Here is a 27189-nt window from a genome sequence, read left to right on the forward strand (position 1 = left end):
AGAGGAGACAAGGCGATTACTCCAACAAAATAGTGAGGAACGATCACTTCAAGTGGAAGAGACCGAAGTGAATGGAGGGCCGTCGGAGGGAGGTAACTACAGTGGGATTGTTGGACAAGCAAAACCCCCAGTGGCAGAAAGGAATGACCCGGAAAGGGAAAGAAACAGGGATGGGAGTATGTATAAAAATTTCTTGGGTGCCAAGCCGCCAAGTCTTTCTGGAAGCCCAAAGTCTGTTGAGATTATGGACTGGATCTCTGAAATGGAGATGGTGTTTGAGAGTTGTGACTGTAGCAACAAACAGAAGACTGTCTTTGCAGTTAGACAGCTAAAGACCGGAGTCTGGAGCTGGTGGAAGTTACTGGCAGATATGATGCCTCGAGGGGAAGCCCTAAGGACGTCTTGGGAATCATTCCTGGAGCAGTTAAAGATGCAATACTGCTCAGAGATAGATCTGATTGATCTGAACAATGAATTCCAGAACCTGAAGAATGGTAAATTGAGCATTGATGATTATGCTACTGCATTTAACGAAAAGATGAAGTTATTTCCATACTTTGTGCCAACTGAACTCTCAAAAATTGAGAGGTTCGCAAATGGACTGCCTGCCGACTTTAGCCCAACGGTCAAGATGGCAACTGTAACAACCCAAAAATTTCCATTCAGTAAAACCATCCACTAAAATTGAAGTCAAATTTGTATCTTCTAACTTTCAAACTTTTGGGATACGTTTGAGTGTTTTTAGGTTAGTGCTCCAAAGGATATCAGCAGAGAGGATACACTAGGGTTTAATATGTTTCAATAAGTGCCCAAACCTTCAAGAGTTTGGAATATTACAGTCCAAAAATCGTATTTGGACCAAAAATCCCCGAGACTATATAAGGAAAACTTAGCCATTTTGAATTCATTTATGACATTTCCAACTAGAGAAAAGCCGATTTCTCTGCCAAGGATCTTCAGCCGATCACCCCCAATTGTGAGTAATTCAACCTAGAGTGTATATAAGTGTGTTATATGCCTTAATAACATGAAAAATCAAGCCAAAACACCAAGGAAATGGTGTTCACGGCCCAAGATCTTCTTGGACCGTGAACACTAAATCTACGGCAAAGTGTGCCCAATGTCCCCCTAAACCTTGGAAACCAAACATGGAACAACCCTTGACATGTCTAGGCCTCAAAAACATTAAGATTCAAGGGCTAAAAGTGAGTTCACGGCCAAGGATGCTCTTGGGCCGTGAACTCCATTTTATGGTGCCAAAGTGCCCTAAATGCCTTCTTTAAGCCAAGAGACTAGCCTAGAACTTTACCATGATGTGTTTAGGACTCAAAGCAATAAAAATACCATCACCCGTAGGTGATTACGGCTGAAAACACAAGCCAAAATGGTCCAAGGGCCGAAAACTCAAGTTAGGGGTGTTTTGATGCCACAAACACTTCCTAAGGCTTAGGCTTGAATTTAGGATGCTTCTTTATGACCTTTAGGACCCTCATTAACATAAATGACCATGAGTTTATGGTATTAAACTCATTTGGGCCGTGAACTCCTTAAAAACTCCATAGAAGGTGGTATTTCTCATCCTAGGGTAGAGCTAATGTCCCTAAATCACCTCCTAGCCTTCAAACTTGCACTAACCCATGAGTAACCATGAGTTTACGGTCGTAAACTCCCTTGGGCCGTGAACTCATGGTAATAAACTCATGTGAGTGCCTTTATACCTTCCTATGTTGAATCACATGTGATTCCAACACTTGGTCAAGGTGTTTCCTAGTCCCGGAAGGTGTTTCCTTTCATATAGTTGTTATAAACACTATATTCATGTCAATATGTGTCCTTATATGTCATTTAGGACTTATTGTGTCTCGGGACTTCATTCGTGGAACTTCTCATCCTTACACGCATACCCGTTTGAATCACCCACATCAGGTGAGTTCATACCCCGTTATGAATCTTTTATCTATTTTAACTGTTTTAAGGGGGGGGGGGGGATACAAGTTGAACACAATGATAATTGTGTAAATGTTTGTTATAAACATCTTTCAAAATGTTACTGATGTTATTTATAAGTTGTCAATACATTCCAAAACTCTTTTAAAAGGTTATGTTACTTTATAGTTATACAAAACTCCGTTTTTAAAGTATAAGCATAACTTGGTAGATAAATGAGTCTTTTTAGTAACAGTCCAGGTAGAACATTAGTAAACTATAATAGGTATAGTTCAGGAGAATGTTATTCATTACTTCTAGTACAATGAAGCACACAAATAGTCAGTTCAATTCACGAGTCTATACAAATGGTATACGTTTACATAAATACATTTACATAGATACGCTTACATGGAATACTTTTACATAAGTACAATAATAATACACAATAACAGAACAGAACATAAGAAGGTGCTATAGCATGGAACGTTTTCAGGATCTAACTATACCAATGAATCACTTCTACATTTTTTATAGTTATATTGGGTATACATGATCATAATAGTTCGTGGCTTGCACGCATGTAGGGGTCACGTAAAGTTCCTAGAATCTCTTGACAATGGAGCATCTAGCATAGGATCTAGCCATCACATTATGCCTTAACTGTCAAATAAGGCACAATAGTACTTAAAGTAGTCACTTATTACAAATACTACGGTACTTACACTATCATCAAGACAATTACAGAAAGATATAAAATTCCAGTTACAATATTATTAATACCTTTACCATGTGTCTTATTCACGGCATCGATATGGTAAATTAGATTTAATTTATAATAGTCATACAGTCGAGTCTTGGTGGAAGACTACTTTCAAAACAGTAGAGTCTTGGTAGAAGACTACTTTCAAAACAATCGAGTCTTGGTAGAAGGCTACTTTTAAAAGTTAGGACCATAATGCTAACGTTATGATTCCTTAATGTATACACTATAGGATACATATATGCTAAGTAGATCCCGACAGCTAATAAGATGTATGCTCTTCGTTGTATGTCCTGTTCCCGTTGGATGTGGGCTTGCACCAAGGTCACTCAATCTATTATCTACCCATATATATATATATATATATATATATATATATATATATATATATATAGTATACATTAAGTCATCATAAGGGTACCAGGTATGGATCAAGTAATAGGATACAGAGTCAATGCACAGTTATTCTAGTACAAAACTTACTTTTGAAAGTCAGTATTTTTGGTATGCAAAACTAGTGATTTCCCAGTTAAGGGCTTAATCCATTTTATTAAGCCAGTACAGTTTTAAAGACTTTAAGTGAGTTAACTCTATAACACCTTAGTCTATATACCATGTTTATATATAAGACTAATATCCAATAGATAGTTAAATATGTGTCTTCCCCCGACGTCCTGTTCCAGTTGGATGTGGGCTTAGGGCAAATTCCCCCAATTAACTATCTACCCGATATCAAATTATATATAGCAGTATAAACAAAGCTATTATAAAAGTAATCACCGTAGTCAATGTTTTGCTATAAGAAATATAGGTTTTCTTAAAATAACTCTCCATTAGATATAAAGGAATCATTACAAATAACTCAATGAGTAACAAGTGAATACACCAATGGTTATATATGACAACGATCTAACAACCAATGGAATGTGTGCGATCCGCCTTACTTACTGTACCCCGTTGGGTTGTGAGTTGAGGGCGGATGCGCACAATCGATTGTTTATTTACTCCAAGTACATATAACTTGTACCCACTTAGTATGCATAGAAAGGATTGTAGTGTCATTTTACTTAACTTCCATTAAAGTAGGAAATATAGGATTTTCTAGAGGAACTGGCGAACTTTTCAAAACAGAACTTATAGCTTACATCACTTTTACATATACATTTTTCTACATTTTACAGCCTACTCACATCACTAAAATCTTATGAACTCACCAGCTTAATTGCTGATCAACTCTTTCAACTAACTTGTATTCTCAGGAGAATATTAGACAGGTGCTCGTGCGGGGAATTTAGAAGATGGAGCATTGTAGCTTCAAGTCTTGTTTTGTTATTTGTTTATGACTTCTATGTTTTGTGAACACACACATTGTAAACACTTTCTTTCTAAATTAAATGGTTGTTAATTACTTGCTTACCATATACATATCTCGTGATACTTGACATGACGTTCTCCACCCTCGAACGTTTCCGTCGTTCCGGTTTTGGGGGTGTGACAACTACTACTTTGAAGACAGTAGTCCGAGCAGCTAAAAATGTGCAAACCCAGTTAAAGAAAAGGGGTCTGGAGAGAAACCAGGTGGGTGAGAAAAGAAAGATGGAAGAATCTTCAAGGTCCGATGAGAAGAGAAAATTTTTGAAGTCTGATTCGAAGAAGCTCGAAGAAGGAGCACAATGGTGTGACAAGTGCAAAAGGAAGCACATTGGGGAATGCTCTAAAGAAATGGCATGCTTTAAATGCGGGAAGACTAATCATTACGCTAGCAAATTCCCAACCAAAAGAGAAGTCTGCTTTAAGTGTGGCGAAGAAGGGCACTTCAAGCAAAACTGCCCAAGAAGAGAAGAGGCTATAAGGCCAAATGCACCACCAAAGCCAAGAACATTCCACATGATCCTCGATGAAGCAGAAAACAATGCAAGAATTCAAGGATGAAGACTTCATATCAATATATAAAGACTGTATCAAGAAGTGTAGCCTATTAGAGGCGTAGTATAGGGTGAACTTGAACCTTTGTGTAATCGTTTCAATAAATAATATAAACCCTAGTTTCGTTATCTGATGTGTTGAATGATTATGTGATTTTCTTGTATGGTGACTTGGTCGACTACAAGACAATACTTGGGATGAGTATGAGTAGGTGTGAAAGGTAGTAGATGCATATACTACCGGAAGCACATGACTCACACTTGGATCAGGGAAAGTCACAAGGTTACCAAGAAGCTAATAATTGATTCCGTTTTATACAAGTGTGTCATTACCTTTGTTTCGGTAGCGACTAGTAAGATGATTGTTATTCGGACCCTAGTGGTCATACTCAAATTGAGTCTGACTATGGTGGGTATGTTACGTGGTTCAGAGTACCAAGTTCGAAGTAACATCTGACGTAAGTCAGAAGGTTGAAATTAATGCGATTGATAGTATCGTGCTCGTTGTTAAAAGAAGTTTGCATGTAGAAATGCTACATGCTGAAATGTGATTATATCACATTAGAATATAAAGGAAGGTATATTCCATTTTGGAATTTGACTCTAAGAGACTTGAGTCAAAGCGTTGCATCATGCGATGAGAGGTCATTAGAACATGACCTATCGATCTGTTACAATAGTTAAAGGAAAGTATTTATCCTAAGAAGAAGAAGGAGTCCACAATAAGGACTTATTTGGTAACTCGAAGGTTACGATTGGAAGTACAACATAGTACGATAAGCAGATGCAAGATTGAGCATCGTCTGCGGTCAAGAAAGCCATAGAGTTAAATACTCTTTCGAGGAAACATAGAAGTTATGGTAATTACCTAGGATGAAGAAATAACAAGTGGAATCATTATGCAAGTCCTATTTCATTGATGATTCTGGGACGTAATCATCCTAAGGGGGAGATAATTGTAACGTCCGTAGATCCGGACTAGTCAATTTAAAGACGATAGACATCAAAAATGAATTTTTGATGAAAGATTATTTAGAATGAATAATATTAACTAAGTTATAGTATATGTTACAAGGTTTCTGTGCATATAAAGAACGCCGAAATCCGAGTTATAACGAAGAAGTTATGACATATCGAAGTTTTGCGATAGAACCGGCACGACGTTGAATGATGTAAAAAGTCAATTTACATTAGAGTGATATTTAGCCTTAGAAATCTAAAAGAAAATCATAGAGTTCGTTAAACAATGAGCGTGCACAAAAAGAACGTCCAAAATTTGACTTCGTATGAGGAAGTTATGATTTTTCTAAGTTTCGAATTAGCGGTATGTAGCCCGAATACTCGATTTGAGATCGAGAAGTTTTTAGCCGAAACAATCTAAACGAGAATCGAATATCTCGTCAATTGTAGTGAAACGATAAAAAGATAGGCGAAAACGGACGTCAGATGAAGAAGTTATGAATTTATAATGGAGTTTTCCTGTCCCGGCCTACTAAAATAATATAATAAAAATAAAATCAAAATTAGCTGACGGAGTCTAAACAAAAGTTGTAGATCGTAGTCTCACCTACGTTGGAATATAAAGAACGTCGAAAACGGAGCTTGTATGAGGAAGATATGAAATTTTTGAAGTTTTTTAAATAATTAAAGTATTTAATTTAAATAAAAATTCGGATATTAGCCAAAGGGGGGGAGTCATTGGGCTTATCCAGGTTACGCCCAGTGTACCTAATATTACGCCCAGCGTAATCGAATGTTCCAGCCACTATAAAAGGAAGTCGAGGCTGTCAAGTTTCTTTGCTCATTTCTTCCCTTTCTCTCGCGTTTTTGCATCGTTTTTCGTGCAAGAAATATCCTGAAGCCCCGGTATCATTCCCGAGCCCCGAAGCAAGTCTTGAAGCCCGGAATATCCCGAGAAGTGTGATTCCCAAGCCGAAGCTCTGCCCGCGAGGAGCCCTTTTTTTGTGAAGATCTTCCAGATCTACCGAAGAATACTACTTCTACATGTCATAGTGCTGTCCGATCATCTTCTAATCAAGTGAGTGTGTGGTTACTTTCTTATAACACATAAATATGAAGTATTTGTTATAAAATACATGCTATGTGTTTATATATTGTTGTGTTTTATTTGAGATGAGTGTGGAATGGATGTGTTATATAGTTTTGGAATGGATGTGTTATATAGTTTTTAAATGAGTTAAACTGTATATGTATTTTATATCTACAAATATGTTGGGTAGAACATAGGTAGATGAGACAGTTGGTGTGTGATAAAAGGATGAGTTGGATAATGAGATCAAGAGGCTAGTTTTAGATCCGTTAGTATGGATTAGACCAAGAGGTTAGTTTTAGATTCGGGAGTATGGATCAGGTAAATAGATAAAACTTGCTATTAGTCCGGGAGTATGGATTAAGACTAAGTTAATTGTCCCTAGTCCGGGAGTATGGATTGGGCACAATTATTGATCCGGGAGTATGGATCAGATTAGGATTAAGGTATAGTTAATTGTCCCTATTCCGGGAGTATGGATTGGGTACATTTATTGATCCGGGAGTATGGATCAGATCAGGAGGTTAGTTTTATATCCGTGAGTATGAATAAGGGGAAAAGGTTAGTTTTAGATCCGTGAGTATGGATCAGGTGAAAAGGTTAGTTTTAGATCCGTGAGTATGGATCGGGTGAAGATGATAGTTTTAGATCCGTGAGTAGGGATCGGGTAAAGAGGAAAATTTTAGATACGAGAGTTTAGATCGTGTCGTTGTGAGGATCGATGGGGTGGGATAAGAGTTGAATTTATATGGTGAAATTGTACAAGTTTGGATGTTCTATATTTATAAATATATGATATAACATTGTAGGATGAAAACCCTATATGCTCACCAGGCTCCCAAGCCTGACCCACTCAGTTTTCTTTGCATCACAGGTATCGATATGAAGACATATTTCACAAAGAGATTTAAAGGAGATATAAATCATTAGTGTAATTGAATGTAAGTTCTGTTTGTGCTTATATGTCTGTATCGGAACATGACATTCCGAGGTTTTATTATTAAATAAAAATACATTCTCTTTGTGAAATGTTTTGATAAGTTATTATCATATCTTGTTTTGGGAACACATTCAGCAACTGTTTTCTTTAAAAGATTACTCTGATTTTAAAAGCAAGCATAAACAAATCGGTCTTTTCTGGCCATGAAATTGGGGATGTCACATGTTTCTTGATCTCGCAAGATTAACAATTATAGGTACCAGGGAATCTGATTTTTATCAAGGGTATTAGATTAATATTAACAACTCACTAACGCATTAACCTTAGGTATTTATCCTTTTTCTTTTATATTTTCTTTTTTCTTTGATAGTTATAACTTTTTGATCTCATAATTATTTTGTACATCTTACTATACATATGTATACCCTAATTATGGTTATTTTGAAAATAGGATATTCAGGCAGAATAAAGATTAGGTACAGTGTATATCCCTATATTTAACCATTATAACTTCTAGGTACTATGTTATCGTAAGGATTTAGCCATTATAACATCTAGGTATTATCTCTTCCTAGATTATTGGGCATCATAACTCTTAAACATAATAACATATCTTACAACTAGATATAGTATCTATAGTTATATTATCCTAAGGCTTTAAGCTTTATACAACGATTGATATTTATACAAATAAATATATTTTATAAAACCATTTTATAATCATGTATTCCTCCTCCCCCCCCCCCCCTCCCCATCGTGTAAAATATTTAAAATACTGATATTAGGGCCATGAACTCAACCTAGTTGTGTGAAACCTTTGATTTAGGGATGAATCCGGCTTTGGACTCCAGGGATCGCTCCAAAGGGAAACTACTTCGAGATTGTTTAGAGATAAGTACTGAGGGTGTGAGGAATGAGTTTTTTATAACCCTTTATTTAGAGTCATGGATTTGGGGTGCACGTGTCACACATGATCATCGTGGTTCCATCCAGAGAAGTCCACATGTCACTTCCCAAATTCTTAATGTCATTCGCAATCCACTCGAATTCGGTGTCAGGTGTGTGACGAGCATAGACGTGCACTTCGTGTACATGGAATGATTTTGTAAAAATCATAAATTTTTCATGCGAGCTCTAATCTAAGCCCTCTCAATATGTATACGATGAGCTCAATTGGTACTACATCTCTCTCATACAAATCCCATTTTTGGCACTTTTTATCCTAAAGTTTATATCTTAAGGAGTACTACGAAACTACTTTTTTCACTTTTAGTCAAAACTCAACCAATCTCTAAGTATTGTTTTGACATAATTAGTTTTAATTATGCGTTTGATTTTTATTTATATAAAATCTATAACTCTTTCATTTGGAGTCAGATTTTAACGAATCTTATATCCTTGAGATCACGTTAACGAGTACTATCCAAGTATATTCATAAGTTTAGAAAATTGTACATCATTTCGGATGCTAATTTTTTTAGCCTAATGGACGTTTTAACAAATAAATGTAATGAAACATTAGATTTTTATTATATCAAAATTAAATATTACAATAATAAGCTATTACATCTATATTTTTTCCTACTCGTTCCTAATGATGATCAGTGATGGAAAACCTCTCGGTTGTCACATTTATCTTGTTTATCCTAAATTGTCTTCCTTGAGTTTGTGTGTACTATCATCACTTTCTTAGGTTGGTTCCTAGTAGTAGTCTAAGATAGTTAGTTTTAGTTTGACTTGTTTATTCTAAACTCGCTTCCTCGAGTTTATGTGTACTATCACTACTTATTTAGGTTAGTTCCTACTAATAGTTTATGATAGCTAATTTTAGTTTGAAAAAGTTACGATGAGTTCCTATAATCGACTTGTGATTGTTGATCCTGAAAACCATGACGCTTCATCGGACGTCGAAAATGTGCTTAGAAAGTTATGCCTGCTTCGAGTTGTCGTCAAGTTATAGCTAGCAACCACATGTGGTAGTGTCAATCCCGTATATATCTATTCATATCTCTCCCGCTCACTTAAGATTTAACAAATATAGGTTGGGATCTAGCTGAAAATCTTTCAAGATGTTGATGTATCATGTCTCATCGAAATCGTGTCGTGGGGGGCTCCCCTAGTCGGCCGTGTTGTTATTCTCGTTGTATATGATTACTTATATATATATATATATATATATATATATATATATATATATATATATATATACATATATATATATATATATATATATATATATATATATATACATATATATATATATAGTGTGTGTGTGTGTGTTTTGCATAGCCATGTATTTGGGAAAAGTAACCGCTAGGTACTAAGCTTATGTAAAGGGTGGCTATAATAGTGACAAGGGTATCAGCGTTTCCTTGCAACTAGCCAGCATATCGAGGAGGAGTGATCTTATATATTATTGTGATTCAGTATAACGACTAGACATAATATTAGCTAAATAGTTTAGGCAGATTATGTGCCAAACATAATCTCATCCTAATGTTATGGGTATAAGTATCTAACTATGTGTAGTTTCATTTTAAACATGCATCCCCCCCCCCCCCCCCCCCTCAACATAATTTTTCCCAACATCTTCATTTTTTATATCGATTGATGACCAACAAACACAAGGTTTTTAAGATACTTACAATCCAAACCTCACTACATAAAGCCTAAACTACTTCTCTTAACAAATCACTCATCCTAATCTATCACAACCAAAGAACTGATCTAATTACAGGCTTTGAACCATTACAAATGAATAAGAAAACAAGAGACGAAAAATAGAGTATGAGAAAACCCTAACAAATAACTCTTCTACTTTGATCCGGAAAAAATGACTCAATAATGATCTCAACAACACACTCTCTCTCTTTCTTTATACCTCAGAATTATGGATACACTCAAACCCGGATCAGATCCGCGTATCTATACCTGTATTTTACTTTTTCACCCAATACAAACAATATTGACACAAAATACCCTTATAACAAATTTAATTCATTTTATTCTAAGAATAAATATAAGACTGCAAATATTTATTATTTTCAACACCATTCATATATATTGCGCATCAGGTATTTTTTTATCAAAAAGAACAATATTTAAGATTAAAATTAAAAAATAAAAACTTAAAAAATCAAATGTAAATTATTTTGGTACCAAGATAGTACAACTATAAATTTAAACCAAAAACTAGATGTAATTACGGCTGACAAAATTTAAATAACACATTTTTCAATAAGGTTTACGAATTTCCCACTGATTAATATTGTAGTAACAATTTCCTTTTTTATTGGAGTTACCTTTCTAATCACAAGCTCTTTGATCGAAATCATAATTAGTGCTTTCGTAAAAGTCACTTCGTTTATATCAAAAAGCCATGTGGTGATACGAACCTTCACATATAATCATATTTTAGTGAATACACACAATATTTTAACCAGTAAAGGATAATATTGATTTTACAAAACATAAAGTTTGGGTTCAATAATTGTGTCAAGTGTCACTTTAGTTTTCTGTTTCTTTTTCTCCATGAAAGCTCAGCTCATGTATGCCATGGGATTAGTTTAAAGGAACACGTAGTGGAGTGGGTTAATCATATAATAATAATTACTTTCTTTGTCCACGTCATGTAATAAAAACAAAGTCCACATCAGCCGATCCCCTCGATCTAAACTTTGATTGCTGCAAGCCCATATGAGAAATTGAAATGCGCAACTACACATACTACTATATTATTCAACCACGTTTATTTGAAATTTTGAATGACATACAATTTAATTAGAAGACATCGGTTTTGCCATGACCATAAGAGGAACTTTTTTGTGAACCGTAATACCAGGTTGTTCCTCCATATCTAGATCCGCTGCCTTCTCTCCATTTGGCAACTCCCAATCGAACTTGTGAAAAAGATTAGCTAACACATGTTCATCTATAGCAATTGCAAACGCTAACCCCGGACACCCTCTTCTTCCAGCACCAAAGGGAATTAGATCAAAGTCATGTCCTTTATAATCAATAGTACTGTTCAAGAACCTTTCAGGTTTAAACTCATCAGCTTCATCCCATACTTTAGGGTCTCTTTGAATAGCCCATCCATTAATGATAACCCTAGTTCCTTTCTTGATGTCGTAGCCCATGACTTTTGTATCTTGGCTGGAGGCTCGGGGAATTAGGGTTGGGGCTGGTGGATGAAGACGTAGAGTTTCTTTGATCACAGCTTTCAAATATGTCATGTTGTCGATATCTTGTTGGCTTATTTGTTCCTTGTCCTGGAGAACCGTTCTCACTTCATCTTGAAGTTTCTTGAAAAGCTTAGGTTGTTTTAGAAGTTCAGCGAATGCCCATTCCAACACTGTTGCTGTTGTGTCTGTGCCAGCTGTATATACATCCTACAATAATAAAGATTTATTGCTTAAAAAATAAAACCTTTAACCATTAATCAAAAATTAGACGTATAATATTAATTATATTCACAAATACTTTTTGGTAAAATATGGGTTAAGTTACTTCTTGATCTGGCATCTCCAATGCAAAGATACAATATCGTATTTTGATATTAAAAAATCAAAGGAATTTAAACGTTATTTATTATCATTTATAAAATAATATTTATTTTACTATACAAGGGTTTTGGAAATCGTCGGATTTATAGAATAAAAAACTTTAATTGTATAAAATATAACAAATATAAACACAAACAAATTAGAATTGTGTAGGGCAATATATAACTTTTAAATTACGAAATTTTTAATAATGTATGAGACTTCTAGTGGGATTTAAATTTATATTTTAATTATAAGGCTTTTATAAACATCTTTATCCCTTTTTTTATGACAATGACATAACTTTTATATTATATATTTTTATATTCGGTATGTCATAGATTAAAGTAAAAACTAAAGATTTATTAAAAAATATTTCTTGTAGTTATTTATCTTAAACAATGAAAAACTAGTGATAGTTTTTATAACCAGCCTTCAAATGTAAATTTTAGTTACATATTCTTTATTCAAGTTCGGTTTAAATCATACGTGTTCAATTTTTTGAAGATTAATTATATAACAAAGATAAATATCTTTATCATTTTTATTGTTTAAGATATATAACTACAATATATATATATATATATATATATATATATATATATATATATATATATATATATATATATATATATATATATATATATATATATATAATCAAACTTTATTTAACACTTTAATCTGTCACCTGCTGAAAAAAATCCTGTAATTTATTTAAAAGTTATTTCATGTCATAAAACCAAAAACACGTTTATGAAGCTGAAAACATTAGTTTTAATATATCTATCGAACTAATCACAGTGGAGTTATTATTATTTTACGAGAGTACGTAGGACATATCCCAATGTGTTCTACAGTTTTAGGTGAGAGTAAACTTTAGTGATTTAGCACTATTGGACTTGGTCAAATCTACCATGTCCAATTGAATCTCATGCACCAAAGCCACCTAAATAAACCTCTATATATGGTGTAGAGCGAAATAGACTGCGTCAGACACATTTGCAAATATGTCAACATAAATGGTCCATCTAGTCCATCTAAGAAAAACTTTAAAAAGATAGGAAGATATTAATCAATGTCACAATATAACAAAATAATAATAATCTTGATGTGGGAAAAAAAGATTGAGATAAAGATTGATATGTGTGTGTGTGTGTGTGTGTGAGAGAGAGAGAGAGAGAGAGAGAGAGAGAGAGAGAGAGAGAGAGAGAGAGAGAGAGAGAGAGAGAGAGAGAGAGAGAGAGAGAGAGAGAGAGAGAGAGAGAGAGAGAGAGAGAGAGAGAGAGAGAGAGAGAGATCTACCAGCAGGAGTCCTTTGATGGAGTCTCTGTCGAGAACACTATTGGTATTTTCCTTTTGGATCTTAAGCAATATTTCAAGGAAGTCTTCTCTACCATCAGCATCACCGCCACCACCACCGGCGTGTTTCTTCAGCCGCTCCTCCACCAGACCATCCAAAAACTCATCTAGAGCTTTAACGACTTTCACGACTCTACCGGAAACCCCTCTAAGTTGATCAATAAACCCAAGATAAGGAATAATATCCTCAAAATTAAGCTCACTTAACACATCCCAAAATTCTTTCAACATCTTCTTGAACTTCCTTCCACTCTCCCCTTCGCTGTACTTCTTTCCAAACGTGACTCTGCACACCACATCATTCGTAAGTGTTAAAAACAAATCGCTCAAATCCACCGCCTCCTTCAGTTTACAAGATTTCTTGATTTTCTCAACAGCAATCGCCATTTCTTCTTCCCTCACTTCACGATAACTTTCCACCTTGCTCTTGCTCAAAAAGTTCAGAACCATAATGCTCTTGTATTGTCTCCAGTTCTCACCATAAGGCGCCACCGACACTTCTTTCAGGTCGTACATGACTTGACGCCACCTTCGCACTTCGGGTCTAGTGGCAAAAGTGAGATCTTGGGTTTTCATTATCTCACGTGCAGCTTCGGCTGATGAAACAATCAGGGTTGGGATGGTGCCGAGATGGATGAGAGTCAGTGGACCACCATAGCGTTTGGATAGATAATCGAGGGAGCGGTGGAGGACTGCTCCTAACTGGTGGATGTTGCCGATCACCGGCAGCTTGGGTGGAGAAGGCGGTAGGTTTAACTTGGAGGAAGGTCGAGTAAAGTAGTAGAATAGGAAGAGAAAGAAAACTAGAAGTAAAATGGAGGGAGCATAAACAATAGGAAACATTGTTCCTTCAGGCATGAAACTCGACGTTTTTTAGTGTGCAAGTAAAAATATGCTTCTTGAACATCACCTGTGTGGTGCCAATTTATAGGAAGTGAAATAGTTAGGTACGAAAATCTGTCAAGATAGTGTGATTTGATTACATTAAACAAAAGTATATCATTTTGTATAAACTATTAAAAACTAACAATTTTTTTTTTTTTTTTGGAACAGCAAAAAAAACTAACAAATATGATACCCATTTTTACTTCCACTAAATACGTTAAGCACGTGTCAATAGGTTGTTAAACTGCGAAAAATTAAAATGTCTCCTATTTTTCTATAATTATCTCTACACATTAAAATCAAGACATTTATTATTATTTTTCCATCTCTTCTAATATAATTTGAAATTCGTAAAATACCTTAGATGTGATTAAAAAGAAAGAAAAAAGAAAGATTACATAATCAACATATTCGATCCTCATTACGAGCCCGTCTTCTCATCTAGTATGTTGCCCACCAGCCATAACTACTTCAATCGACATCTTCAAACCCCAAATTCTCAGAAAATCACATGTAAGAGTGGTTAATTTCATTATAAAGCAATGTTATTTATGTTAATGTTACCCTTTTGTAGTTCACCTTGACCACATTGACCCATTAACTGAAACACCCTTCCAGCTAACACCAATCATTTCCCCCCATTGCTAACATCAATGTCAGACATGAAACGGATTAGAGGGGATCCCCTTGTCTGTATCAGCATGTCAAAAATCAAGATGATAAGAAGGAGAATCAAGATTATAAAGAGAAATAGGAACGCAATGCAGAACTTTCTAATCAGGAACAATGTGGTTGATCTTCTTAAGAACGGTCTTGATTCAAATGCCTACGACATGGTAATTATTTATTTAGCTTTCATGTTTCTTTCGTGATCTTGTGTTCTCTTTTACATTTTGAAAATAACAATGCATTGATGCTATTATTATTATTTTTTTTTTTTGAACAGCAAAATATATTGAAAAAAAGCAAGAACCAGCAGTGGCTGGAATTGTACAGAACCAAAACAGGAATAATAAAAAACAAAAACAAAACAAAATGAAGCTAAACTACAACGCTATCAACACCAAGTATAAAGGTATGACTAGAATGCATTGATGCTATTAATTTAAAGTTTTTGAGAATCAACACCATTGAATACAATCTTGCACCATTTGACTTTTGATACAACATTAATACATTGATTCCACATCAGAAGAATATTTCTCAGTTTGATTTTAGTAATTTTAAAACATGGTATTAACTTGCAACTAGAAATTTTAAAACTTGGTATTAACTTGCAACTAGATTAGGTAGGTTTATGACTAAGGTTCATGCGACATCTTAGATATATAATGACAACTTTATTTGATGGGAACTGGGTGAGCAGTTTTATGTTGACCAAAATCTGGCAATATATTATGAATTTATCAAAAAATCATACTTGCATCTCTTAGCTGTGGCCTGTGGATATATATATATATATATATATATATATATATATATATATATATATATATATATATATATATATATATATATATATATATATATATATATATATAGGAGTGTTCAATTGAGAAAAAAAAAAAGTTGAGAATGAGGAATCATTTTCAGCCAATCATTTAATTAACACTTTAACATAAAATACACGGTGACAAACTTGTAAATATGATATGATATTCTTCAATCACAGATACGTAACTGTGGATAATTTGATAACAATTCAAATTCATTACTACTCGATTGTTCATCATCCAAATTTCTTCTCCAAACTTCAACGATCATCCAGATTTCTTCAATTAAATCCTCGATCAACATCATCCAGTGTTAATCAATCATCCATCTTCGTCAAAAACACGTTCATCAACATCATTCAACAGTAGACAAAAAATTTCGTTTTTGGTTCTTTCAATCCAACCTTCAATTTTGCTTGAATACGAGCATATCTTCAACATCTACGATTAATTATACTTCCAGTGTCATTAGATCAACATCATCGATAATCAACAACAGCTTCACTTCATATCATTCATTCAACATCGATCATCAAACAAAATTTCGAAATTAAGGTTAGAAAAACGTCAAATCATTTTTTTTTTGAAAAATTTCATTTAATTCTCTATCAATCTACTATTATGTAAGTTTTAAATAGTCAAAGTATCATGTTTTTAGCATTTTTGAAAAAGTTTACTTGTATGCACTCCAACTGTTTGATGAAATGCATAAACTAAATTAACACGTTATATTCACATATGAATATGTTTTCGCACATTAATCAGTATATGATTATTAAAACATAAAACAAATATATAATTTTATATGTTATTCATATGTGAATAACATATAAAAATTATATATATTTGTGAATATACCTTGTAATATTCATATGTTAATATCCTGTGTAATATTCATATGTGAATAAACTGTGTAATATTCACATATGAATATATCATCTAATATTCATAAGTGAATATATTATCTAATACTTACAACTAATAATACTATGTAATATTCACAAGTGAATGCATGGTTTAATATTTAAATATGAATATATTATATCATATTCACAAGTGTATATACTATATATTATTCATATGTGAATATACTGTATAATATTCATGAATGAATATATCATGCAATATTTAGATGTGACTAGAATGTGTAATATTCACAAGTAAATATACTATATAATATTCACATGTAAATCTACCATATAATATTCATATGTGAATATACTATGTAATATTCATTTGTGAATATACCATGTAATATCACATGTAAATATACAATATAAGCAACATATATCATATAATATTCACATATGATTATACATTCATGTGTGAATATATCATGTGATAAATCGCAATTATTATGAACTAAAAGTATATTTTTAGCATTTTTTTATGTGTATTCACATGTTTTTCAACTATCGTTATAACTCAATAAAATAATAACATTTCAATCAATGGTTTGTTCATATCCTGGTGGTTGACGTAATTGAAAAGATATCATTGACGAAGACAATATGTTTTTATATTCACGTGTAAATGTTATACAATTTAATATATTCTTCATTTTGATCGTGTTAAATTCAAATGCAAATGATATTCATTAACCAATACAATGTTGTTTGTCTTAGTATAATGTTGATTTTACATGTAAAATAATATTGTTACAATATACAAAAAAAAAAAAAAAAAAAAAAAAAAAAAACTATTCACAAACCAATTCTTATAGTGTATTGTTTATTTTTTATATATAAAGGTTGTATTCACAAAATAAATAAATATACATGTATAGTTTATTCACATAAATACAAATAACAGATTACAATAATGTTTTTACTAGTGATATAGAAGTTAGTAACATCAACAGTAAATATGTCGTAGAAATTTCTAAACTTTATTCATATATGAATACATAGCATGTCATGATGATGTCATCACTAGTAGGAATGAAAATTTAGTGACATCATCAAAACAGTTTGCCGCAATGAAGTTTAGTCTCAGAATTGGACGAAATTCGCATATTTGATGTAAAATGGTGCGATTTACAAAACTCACCGCTTCGCCGTGACGTACGGTGTTTTTCGGCCATTCGGGACTGTTTAGGGCCTCAAAATGACGTTTTTCTATTTTTATAATTTTCCGAAAAAAAGGTTATCATTTATTCACAAATGAATATAACATTAATAAAAATATATATGCTTATATAATTATTTTATTGACTTAAAAAGATTAGTTGTATGTGAATACATATATATATTCTTATTAAATACTTTTTTATCTTTAACTTTATATATTTTGTAGTCCTTGGTTTTATTGACATATTTATTAATTTGTGAATAATACATATATATTCACATTTGATTATTACATGTATATTCATTTGTGAATATTACATATGTTCACACGCAGATATAATTTTTATATGTTATTCACATATGAATTACAAACTTGCTTAGGACCTCAAAACAATGTTTTTTTTTTCGAAAAAAATACATTATCATTTATGAATATTACTTGTATTCATTTGTGAATATTACATGTATTTACATGTGAAAATAATTTTTATATGTTATTCACATATGAATTACATAGTTACTCTGTATTTTTAAAAGACACAAATTGATTCTCGTGTAAAGATATATTCACTTGTGAATATTACGTGATATATTTAGTTTATGCATTTCATCGAACAGTTGGCGTGCAAATAAATTAACTTATATAATTATGGTAAAAAAATTAACAATTGAAGCCAATAATTACAACACAAATCAAATCCTATCAAAATTGATCAATAATCAGTAGGTTTAGATCAAAAATTGTGAAATTTTTTATGAAAAACTTCGTTTTTCAAGCCAGAAAATCGATTAAAAAAATCTTTAAATATATAGTTATCTTGATGCACTTTCGATTGTTGTCTGTTTTTTGATATTGGTGAAGGTTCGATTGATGAAGTTTTGTTGACTGGTGATCGCAAAAATGATGTGACATCGATAAATATGGATTATGTTTATCGATTTTGCTTGACATCAATGAAACTGGACAAGATTGAATCATGACTTACATTTAATTGTACGAATAAATGTTTTTGATGATGAATCACAACATTTTGATGAAATAACGAAGATATTTGATGAAGAATTGATGGTTTATGAAGTGTCGATGTTTTTTGATGATAAACAGGTGACGTTGATGTTTTTTTGATGAAGAACAGATGACGTTGATAAAGAACAGATGATGTTGATGGAGAATATATGATGTCGATGAAGAACAGATGAATGAATAACAGATGTTGTTGATGAAGAACGAATGAACGATCCAGAAAAACAGCGTGTCTTTAATGACTTAATCTAAATGTGTTTTACATATATAAAATGATTGGCTGAGAATGATTCCCCCATTCTCAACCTTTTATTTTTTCTCAATTGAACTTATATATATATATATATATATATATATATATATATATATATATATATATATATATATATATATATATATATATATATATATATACCATTATATAAACCATACATAATGGTGGGACCAAATTTTTTTAAGACAATGATCTTAAAATACAAGGAGAAGGGTTTATGGGTGTTGGATCAAAAATGAATGGTTTAGATATTAAATTTAGTGATCCATGTAAATACAAATCAACCAATAGAAACAAAGGATTAAAATACAACTTAAACAAAAGCTCAGGCCTACAAAGATATGCATAGCCACTTAAAAGCACACGGATCGCCCCACCGGCCGTTGATCCACCACAACCATCCAACGTTTTAAACTGAAAGCACACAGATCGCCCCCTTCCTAGTTCATCGATTTCTCTCCTTATAACCCTCATCAAACACATCTTTGTTACTCCCTCTCTCAAACAAAAGCTAAGAGTCGCTACCAATGCCCTTACGTTAGTGAACAACAAGCGATACCAGTTGTAATGTTTACCTTCACAAAGGCCCGTTTTAGCCTCCAAAACACTTCTGAAACGTATGTCTTGGCGATGCTTCTTAACCGACAGTAATAATTTTTGATTTTTTTTAATGTTTATTTTAAGATCTGGGTTTTTTATATGTTTTGTTCAGCACATGATTACACATTTAAGGAAGCATAGAGACGGATGTAGAGTTGGTGAGCACGGTGGTTTATTGTTTCTCTAACCTGGTTGTGAATCGCAAAAATAGTATTGCCTTACGACTTTCACCCTGCAAACTCAATACGATCTACTTAGGTTTGGATGTTTGTATTACGTTTGTAAATATCGTTAGTTGTGTCTAACATGTTATAGAAAGCTTATTGACTTTTTATATTTCCTTTAAACCCTTCGGTTTTTATGAACACCAAGTGTTCACTAAAATGCCCACAAGAAATCAACTTTGTAATGTAAAGAAACGAATGTTATCCAAATAAAATCAATGATCTCGATGTTTTTCCAAGGTCTGTGGAGCTTTTTATTTTTCTGGTTGGTTGGTTTTGGTTGATCCAAATTTGTTTCTTCATTCCTCCTCTCACAACACCCAATACATCCCTCGATCCCTCCAATGTCGCTTCCTTTCTTTCAAAGTTGTTTTTGGGATTTTTTTTTTCTTTTGAAAATTTTCCATTAATTCGGAAATGTGATATTTTGTTGATGAATAGAGGGAGGATATCATTGTTCTTGTCTCTTTTATCACAAAAAACTGCATATAAGACATATGATGTTAATTTACAGGAAACTAAACCCCAAAGAAACATTTTAATGGCATTAAATCTACATGCATAATGCTCTCAAGCATTATCCCTTAAATATTCGGTGGTTCTTAGATGTAAAATAAGTTACGATATTTACTAAAAAGAACCATAGCTAATTTATAGGGAGAGTTATTGTCATGTGTGGTTATCAAAAGAAGTAAAGCCTCTCAATGTAAGTTTTTTTTGTTAGCTTGAAGTATGACTTTCGCTAGATATCTCATGTATGAGGTGTTTTTGTGTTTATGTGCTTAGTTCTATAATAGGGTTGTGAGAATGGGTCTTTTGGTATTGATTTTTTTGGATATCGTTTTTGTTCTAATTTCAATTTTAAGATCTTTTTGCAGCATTGATATTTCAGTCAAGCTTTGAAATTTTAGATAAATAAAAACAATCCATAAATCTGATTTTTCTCATTATTATTATAAACAAACAATGTGTTTTTTGTATCAGGTGAGGGACATCATCTGGATTAACATTGCCCTCAAACGTTCTTATTACAAACAAACATGTGTCTTTTCTTTCGTTCTTATAGTTCGTGTTGTATGTAGATTTATGTTTGTTGCTCCTCTTTTTGTGTGATTTTAACATGACTGAAAAGGAATATTGTCTTTCCCATTGTGTATGCAGTTCTTTAGTTTTATAATTTTCAGTACATAAAAGATCATATTTAGAAGATTGCATTATTGTTTGTGGATTTCTCAACCTTTCAGTTCATACGTTTTTTGTGTTCATGGATTTCGTAGTTTACTCTGTAAATGACATTGACTATAAACCACTATTAATCATCAGATTATTTAATGTCTATGTAGGTTTCCCACTTGATTTTCCATTCATGTTTAATTTTAGAACCAGGAATTGGAATGTTGGTTAAAGTGTTATACTACTTTAATAGATAAAAAAATGTATGTCATTTATGGCTTATTTGAAATGTTTTGAAATACATGTTTGGCAATGAAATTGAGATCATTCTTCAAATAAGGAAAATACAATGCATATTATAAACATAGTCGAGGGGAAATAGCAATTAGAAGCATGGATGTACTTTTTTTTTTTAATTTACTTTTGTTACCATGAGTAATAACTTTATCCAATGGTATAAATTAATGTGATTTGTATGCTGCATTTAAAAGAAAAAAAAATGATAGCAAAAGCTTGAAAGGTGGGTAACTTTCACATTAATATCACAAATACCTATTTTTTTTTAAAAAGGAATATCAATAATACATGTTAAAGAGCTCTTAAAACAGATTAAACCTATATAATTCAGAATTACATTTACTTCTTATTTAATATATAATAACAATATAACATAACAAAATTAATAACTAACATTGAGGATTTTTTTTATAAATAAGAATAATAATTTTTAGATCTAATAAAGATATATAAACACATTTACAACAAAAGAAGTCTACACATGCACGTCTATATTAGCATAATATATAAACGATTCTAACAAAATAAAATAAAGAAATTGAGTAATATAATCATAATTACAAAATAAAATAAAGAAATTGAATAATTTAACCATAATTACATAACATGATGCGTACTTAAAGAAATATAATAAAAAACAATTATTATTAACATAATAACCACCAAGCATGGAATAAGAATTCCGGAATAATAAAAGATACTTTTTTTCTAAAAAAATATATATTTAAGACGCAATGAACGATTTTAGAATGTAATTTTGGAATTCGAAAAAAAAAACTCTGGAACTTTAAAAACAAGTTCGAAAACCGATGAACAGTTTCGGAATTTCTAGAAAAAAATATTTGTTTTGAAAAAATCTAACACAAATTTAAACAAACATACTCCAACTTAAAAATAAATATTTGATTAGAAAACAATGATATTAAACACTTCGAAATAAATATTTTGGATATAAATATAGACATTCATTTTAAAAAAATTATAACAAAAGTACAATGGAAATTGAAAAACAATTCGGAATAGAACACTGGAAAGAAAAATAAAATTATTTCAAAAACCGGAAAAGAGTTGTTATTAAAAAAAATAATAATAATAACTAATTTTTAATCAGTAGTTTATTTAATTTCCCAATACAATAGATCTCAATCTTAAAATAAATACTTCAAATTAAATCATTTAAAATAAAATATTGGCATAAAACAATCAACTAAAATATTGAATTGAACTATCTCACGTGAAATGGGAACTAATTGCCATTGGAAAACTACTTTCTGAACAGAATTATCAGGCGACGCCGCATCGCGCAGGCACCATACTAGTATATATATATATATATATATATATATATATATATATATATATATATATATATATATATATATATATATATATATATATAACCCATGAGAACCACGATTACAAAATTAATTAAACTTTTGTAATAAAAACTCAAAATCATTAATCAATTATTTTAAATAAATTTTTAATTAATAAATTTTTTTAGTTATATAAAATTATAATCATTAATTTAAATAAATATGTGAAATTATATCACTTTTTAATTTGTATTAATTTTATTTTAATTTTTATTCTAATATTATTAATTTAATATAATTAGAGCGTAAATTTAAAAGAATAATCAATAGGTTGACAAGTAGCATTCATTAATTAGGAGATACAATATGGTAACACATGGGAAAAGAAAAATAAAATATGTATTAATTACGAGACACGTGACAAAAGAAAAATAAAATATGCGTTAATTATGATGATTAATAAGGTGATACGTGTCAAAAGTAGAATAAAAATATTCTTTTATTATAGGGAAAACTGCAATAAAGTCCCTACATATTGGTTTCATAATCGATTTAGTCCTTGTATACTTTTTTTATTCAATTAAGTTCCAAATACCGGTAATCGTATTCAATTTAACCCTTTGATCCGGTCAACAAGTCATCCAACTTTCAAAAATTATATTTTTGTTCCATATTTCAAAATTTATTACAAGTTTGGTCCAAAATTTACAGTTTTGGCACATATTTTAAATTTTGTTACAAATTTGGTCCAAACTTTACTCTTTTTGCCCAAATTTTAAATTTTTTTTACGAATTCATCATAACTTTAATTTTTTTTTTCAACTTTTTTCTCAAAGAATTGTTTCTAATATGTTTTATCTTTATAAACTCATAATTATATAAAAAAACGTATTTCACTTAAAAATCTTATATTATCTATATAAAAACCTTTTTTAAAAAGTTTTTTATATGAAATATCTAGTTATAAAATAAATCTTTATTAAGTATATAAATATATACAAATTCGTTTTTATAAAAAAATGTATACAAAAACATATTTAACAAAAAAAAAATGTACACAAACAACTATTTTATCTATTTTTTTTATAAAATCGTGTTTGTTTATATTTTTTTTTTATAAAAACTTGTTTGAATAGTTTTTTATATAATACTTGTTTGTATACATTTTATAAAATGTATACAATCACGTATTATATAAAAAATTATTCAAACACGTTTTTATAAAAAAAAAATATAGATACACACCTATATATATATATATATATATATATATATATATATATATATATATATATATATATATATATATATATATATATATATATATATAAGTGATAGGTGTTTGTATATATAATTTTGTAAAATACGTTTTTGTATACATTTTTTTTTATAAAAATGGATTTATATATATTTATATACTTGATAATTTTCTCAATTGAACTTACCTATATATATATATATATATATATATATATATATATATATATATATATATATATATATATATATATATATGGGAAAAGTGAATATACCCTTAAAGGTATATAAACTTAGGTACCCAAATCACAATACTACATCGTTTTGTATCATATATATACATTGTAATTGTCCAATGTTCTTATAATTCAACTTCTAACATGATTTACTTCCAAAATTTTTATACATTTCATATTTATTTTCCTCTTACATAATTTTCATTTGTAACTATCATATATATAGTCTAGTAGGTGTTCCGCAAAAAGATGTAATGTAAGATGAAGATAATAGTGAAATTTCGAAAAATCATGAAAGTAAATCAAGTTAGGGTTGAAGTTTAAGAACATTATAATGAATATATCAAACAAAACGGCGTATTATGGTGGGTTTGGGTACCTAAGTTTATATACCCTTAAGGGTATATTCACTTTTCCCTATATATATATATATATATATATATATATATATATATATATATATATATATATATATAATTGGATAAATAGATAAAGAACAAAAATTAGACAAAAAGAAAATAGAAAAGAAAATCAACAAATATGAGCAAAAAACTATTCATGTGGCACTTCAAAATTAGTATAGATTGGACGGAGGCTGATTGAAGATAGATGCGGTGGAGATAGAGAAAACATGGAACAAATGGAGAAGAAAACAATGAATCGGGGGTGATATCAATCGTTGGGCGGTGGGATATCGGGTTAAGAGTCAATGGCCACCTATCCAATTGTTATTGGATAATAGAGGTGGTGTTGAGGGCACTAATCTGGTAAAAAAAAAATTACATCCAATCATATATATATATATATATATATATATATATATATATATATATATATATATATATATATATATATATATATATATATATATATATATATATATATATATATATATTAGAACATCCATAACGTAAGATTTTTCAAACAAAAAAACTCTTAAAAAATAAAAAAATCTATAAAAAAAACTTATTTAATTCAAAGCTTCTTTGTTAATTAACAAACTTTAACCAATAACTTTTTTATTTCTTAGTGGGACCTTAACCTTTAACCAATTAAAACTAAGCATCTAAACACAACTAATAAAAAACAAATGAAAATCACTTATATGGCGAGAAATACAATTCCGTTTAATTTTTCATAAGAATGTTTAAATAAAAAGTTCTCTTGTTAAGGCTATATGCAATACCGACCATGAATTGTGTTGTGGTTCATGCACAACCCAGGTCGGTTGTGATCATGCTCGATGGTGGTGCCAACCGCAAAATACAGCAGCCAATCATGCTTTAAATACTCTTTTGATTGATTGACCTTTCTTTAACGGCTATTTTTATTTTTTTATTTAATTTTTACTTATATAAATACCACTACAAATCTTATATTTCAAACAATTCTTCTCTCTTTCTATTCACATTCATACATTTGTGTTTGTTCTTTCAAAAATCATGGCACCCAAAATGATGAATTGGTCGGAAGAGGAAGAATATATAGTAACACAAGCATGGGTGTTAGTTTCAAAAAATGAAAATAATCGAACCTCTAGAAAATTTTAAAGAAAAGTTAAAAACATTTTTTATGGTTTAAAAGGTTCTACAAGTCGAAATCCTTACGAAATATGTTCAAAATGGCACGATATAAGGGTAAAATATTGCAAGTTCGGTTGAATTTACAACTTTGTTATAAATAATATGTATGAAGTTGGTATCAATGAGGTTAATATGACCATGGATCAATATGAAAATACAAACTACAAACGTTTTACACATCTTAAAGCTTGACATGAATTAAAGAATTCTTTCAAATGAAAGAACATTGTTCAAAAAAAAAAAAAAAAAAAATAAGATATGTGTTGTGTGTCGCAAGATATGTTTGGATTCTTTTGGAGAGCATGCAGTTCACTGTGAAGAACTTCCTGGGTTCAAATACAAGCACGATATGGTTAAAGATGTTTTGTTTGACATATATAAGCGTGTCGGGGTTTCCGCTAAGAAAGATGCACATGTTAATTTTTTGATTGACCCGACAGAAGGAAGGTCAACCCTCAGACCGGCTGATATTTTGATTTTTGGATAGATCGGAGGGAAACACGCATATGTGGATCTTACAGGAGTATCCTCTCTAGTGGGCCTAAGGGATGGAGATTTCACGGTGGGACATGCTGCTTTAAAAGCAACTATAAGCAAAGTCACTAAACATGAGAAATCTTGTATGAAAAATCAACACGTGTTCATACCATTTGCATTTGATACGTTTGGTTTTCTCGTACCAGATGCGATAATGCTTCTTAAAAGGTACAACGAATCATGAATAGTAATGTTATATCCCCTATATCTTCGGATGTAGTCTTTAAAAGAATTAGTTTTACCATTCAAAAAGGCTTAACAGCACAACTTGTTGCACGTTTGCCATCTCACTCATTATACAATGACAATTAAAATTTTATTTAATACCAATATGGAATAGATAAAGTTTTGAAAACAAAAAAAATAAATAAATAAAAATAAGATTAAAAATAGTTGTTTGTAAGTGAATTTTTATGTTTTTTTCAATTTTATTTATTATTGGTCGCTTTATTTTTAAATTAATGTAATGTCTTTTTTTAATTTAATCAAAACCTAGTTTTAAATATATATATATATATATATATATATATATATATATATATATATATATATATATATATATATATATATATATATTGTATTTTTATTATATTTTTGAATTAAATATAATTAAAAAATGATTTAGAATGATACATTAGTGATAAGTATTCCATAGTTTTAATGGTAAGATACACCTGTTAGTGATAAGTATTCTATAGTTTTAATGGTAAGATA

At 30.8% G+C, this 27189-nt stretch overlaps 1 protein-coding gene across 1 annotated transcript; it reads right to left on the reverse strand.

Annotated features, from left to right (window-relative positions):
- Window positions 1-11336: 11336 nt before the first annotated feature.
- LOC145042524 (cytochrome P450 736A117-like) lies at window positions 11337-14417 on the reverse strand. Its single transcript, XM_078990967.1, has 2 exons — window positions 13451-14417; window positions 11337-11995 (listed from the first exon to the last, which is right to left on the reverse strand). Exons 1-2 carry the CDS (start codon window positions 14363-14365, stop codon window positions 11381-11383), a joined length of 1530 nt encoding a protein of 509 aa, XP_078847093.1. The 5' UTR covers window positions 14366-14417; the 3' UTR covers window positions 11337-11380.
- Between the last annotated feature and the right edge of the window lie 12772 nt (window positions 14418-27189).

This window comes from Lactuca saligna, chromosome 4 (genome assembly GCF_052625555.1).
Source record: "Lactuca saligna cultivar CGN05327 chromosome 4, ASM5262555v1, whole genome shotgun sequence".
Classification (NCBI taxonomy): Eukaryota; Viridiplantae; Streptophyta; class Magnoliopsida; order Asterales; family Asteraceae; genus Lactuca; species Lactuca saligna.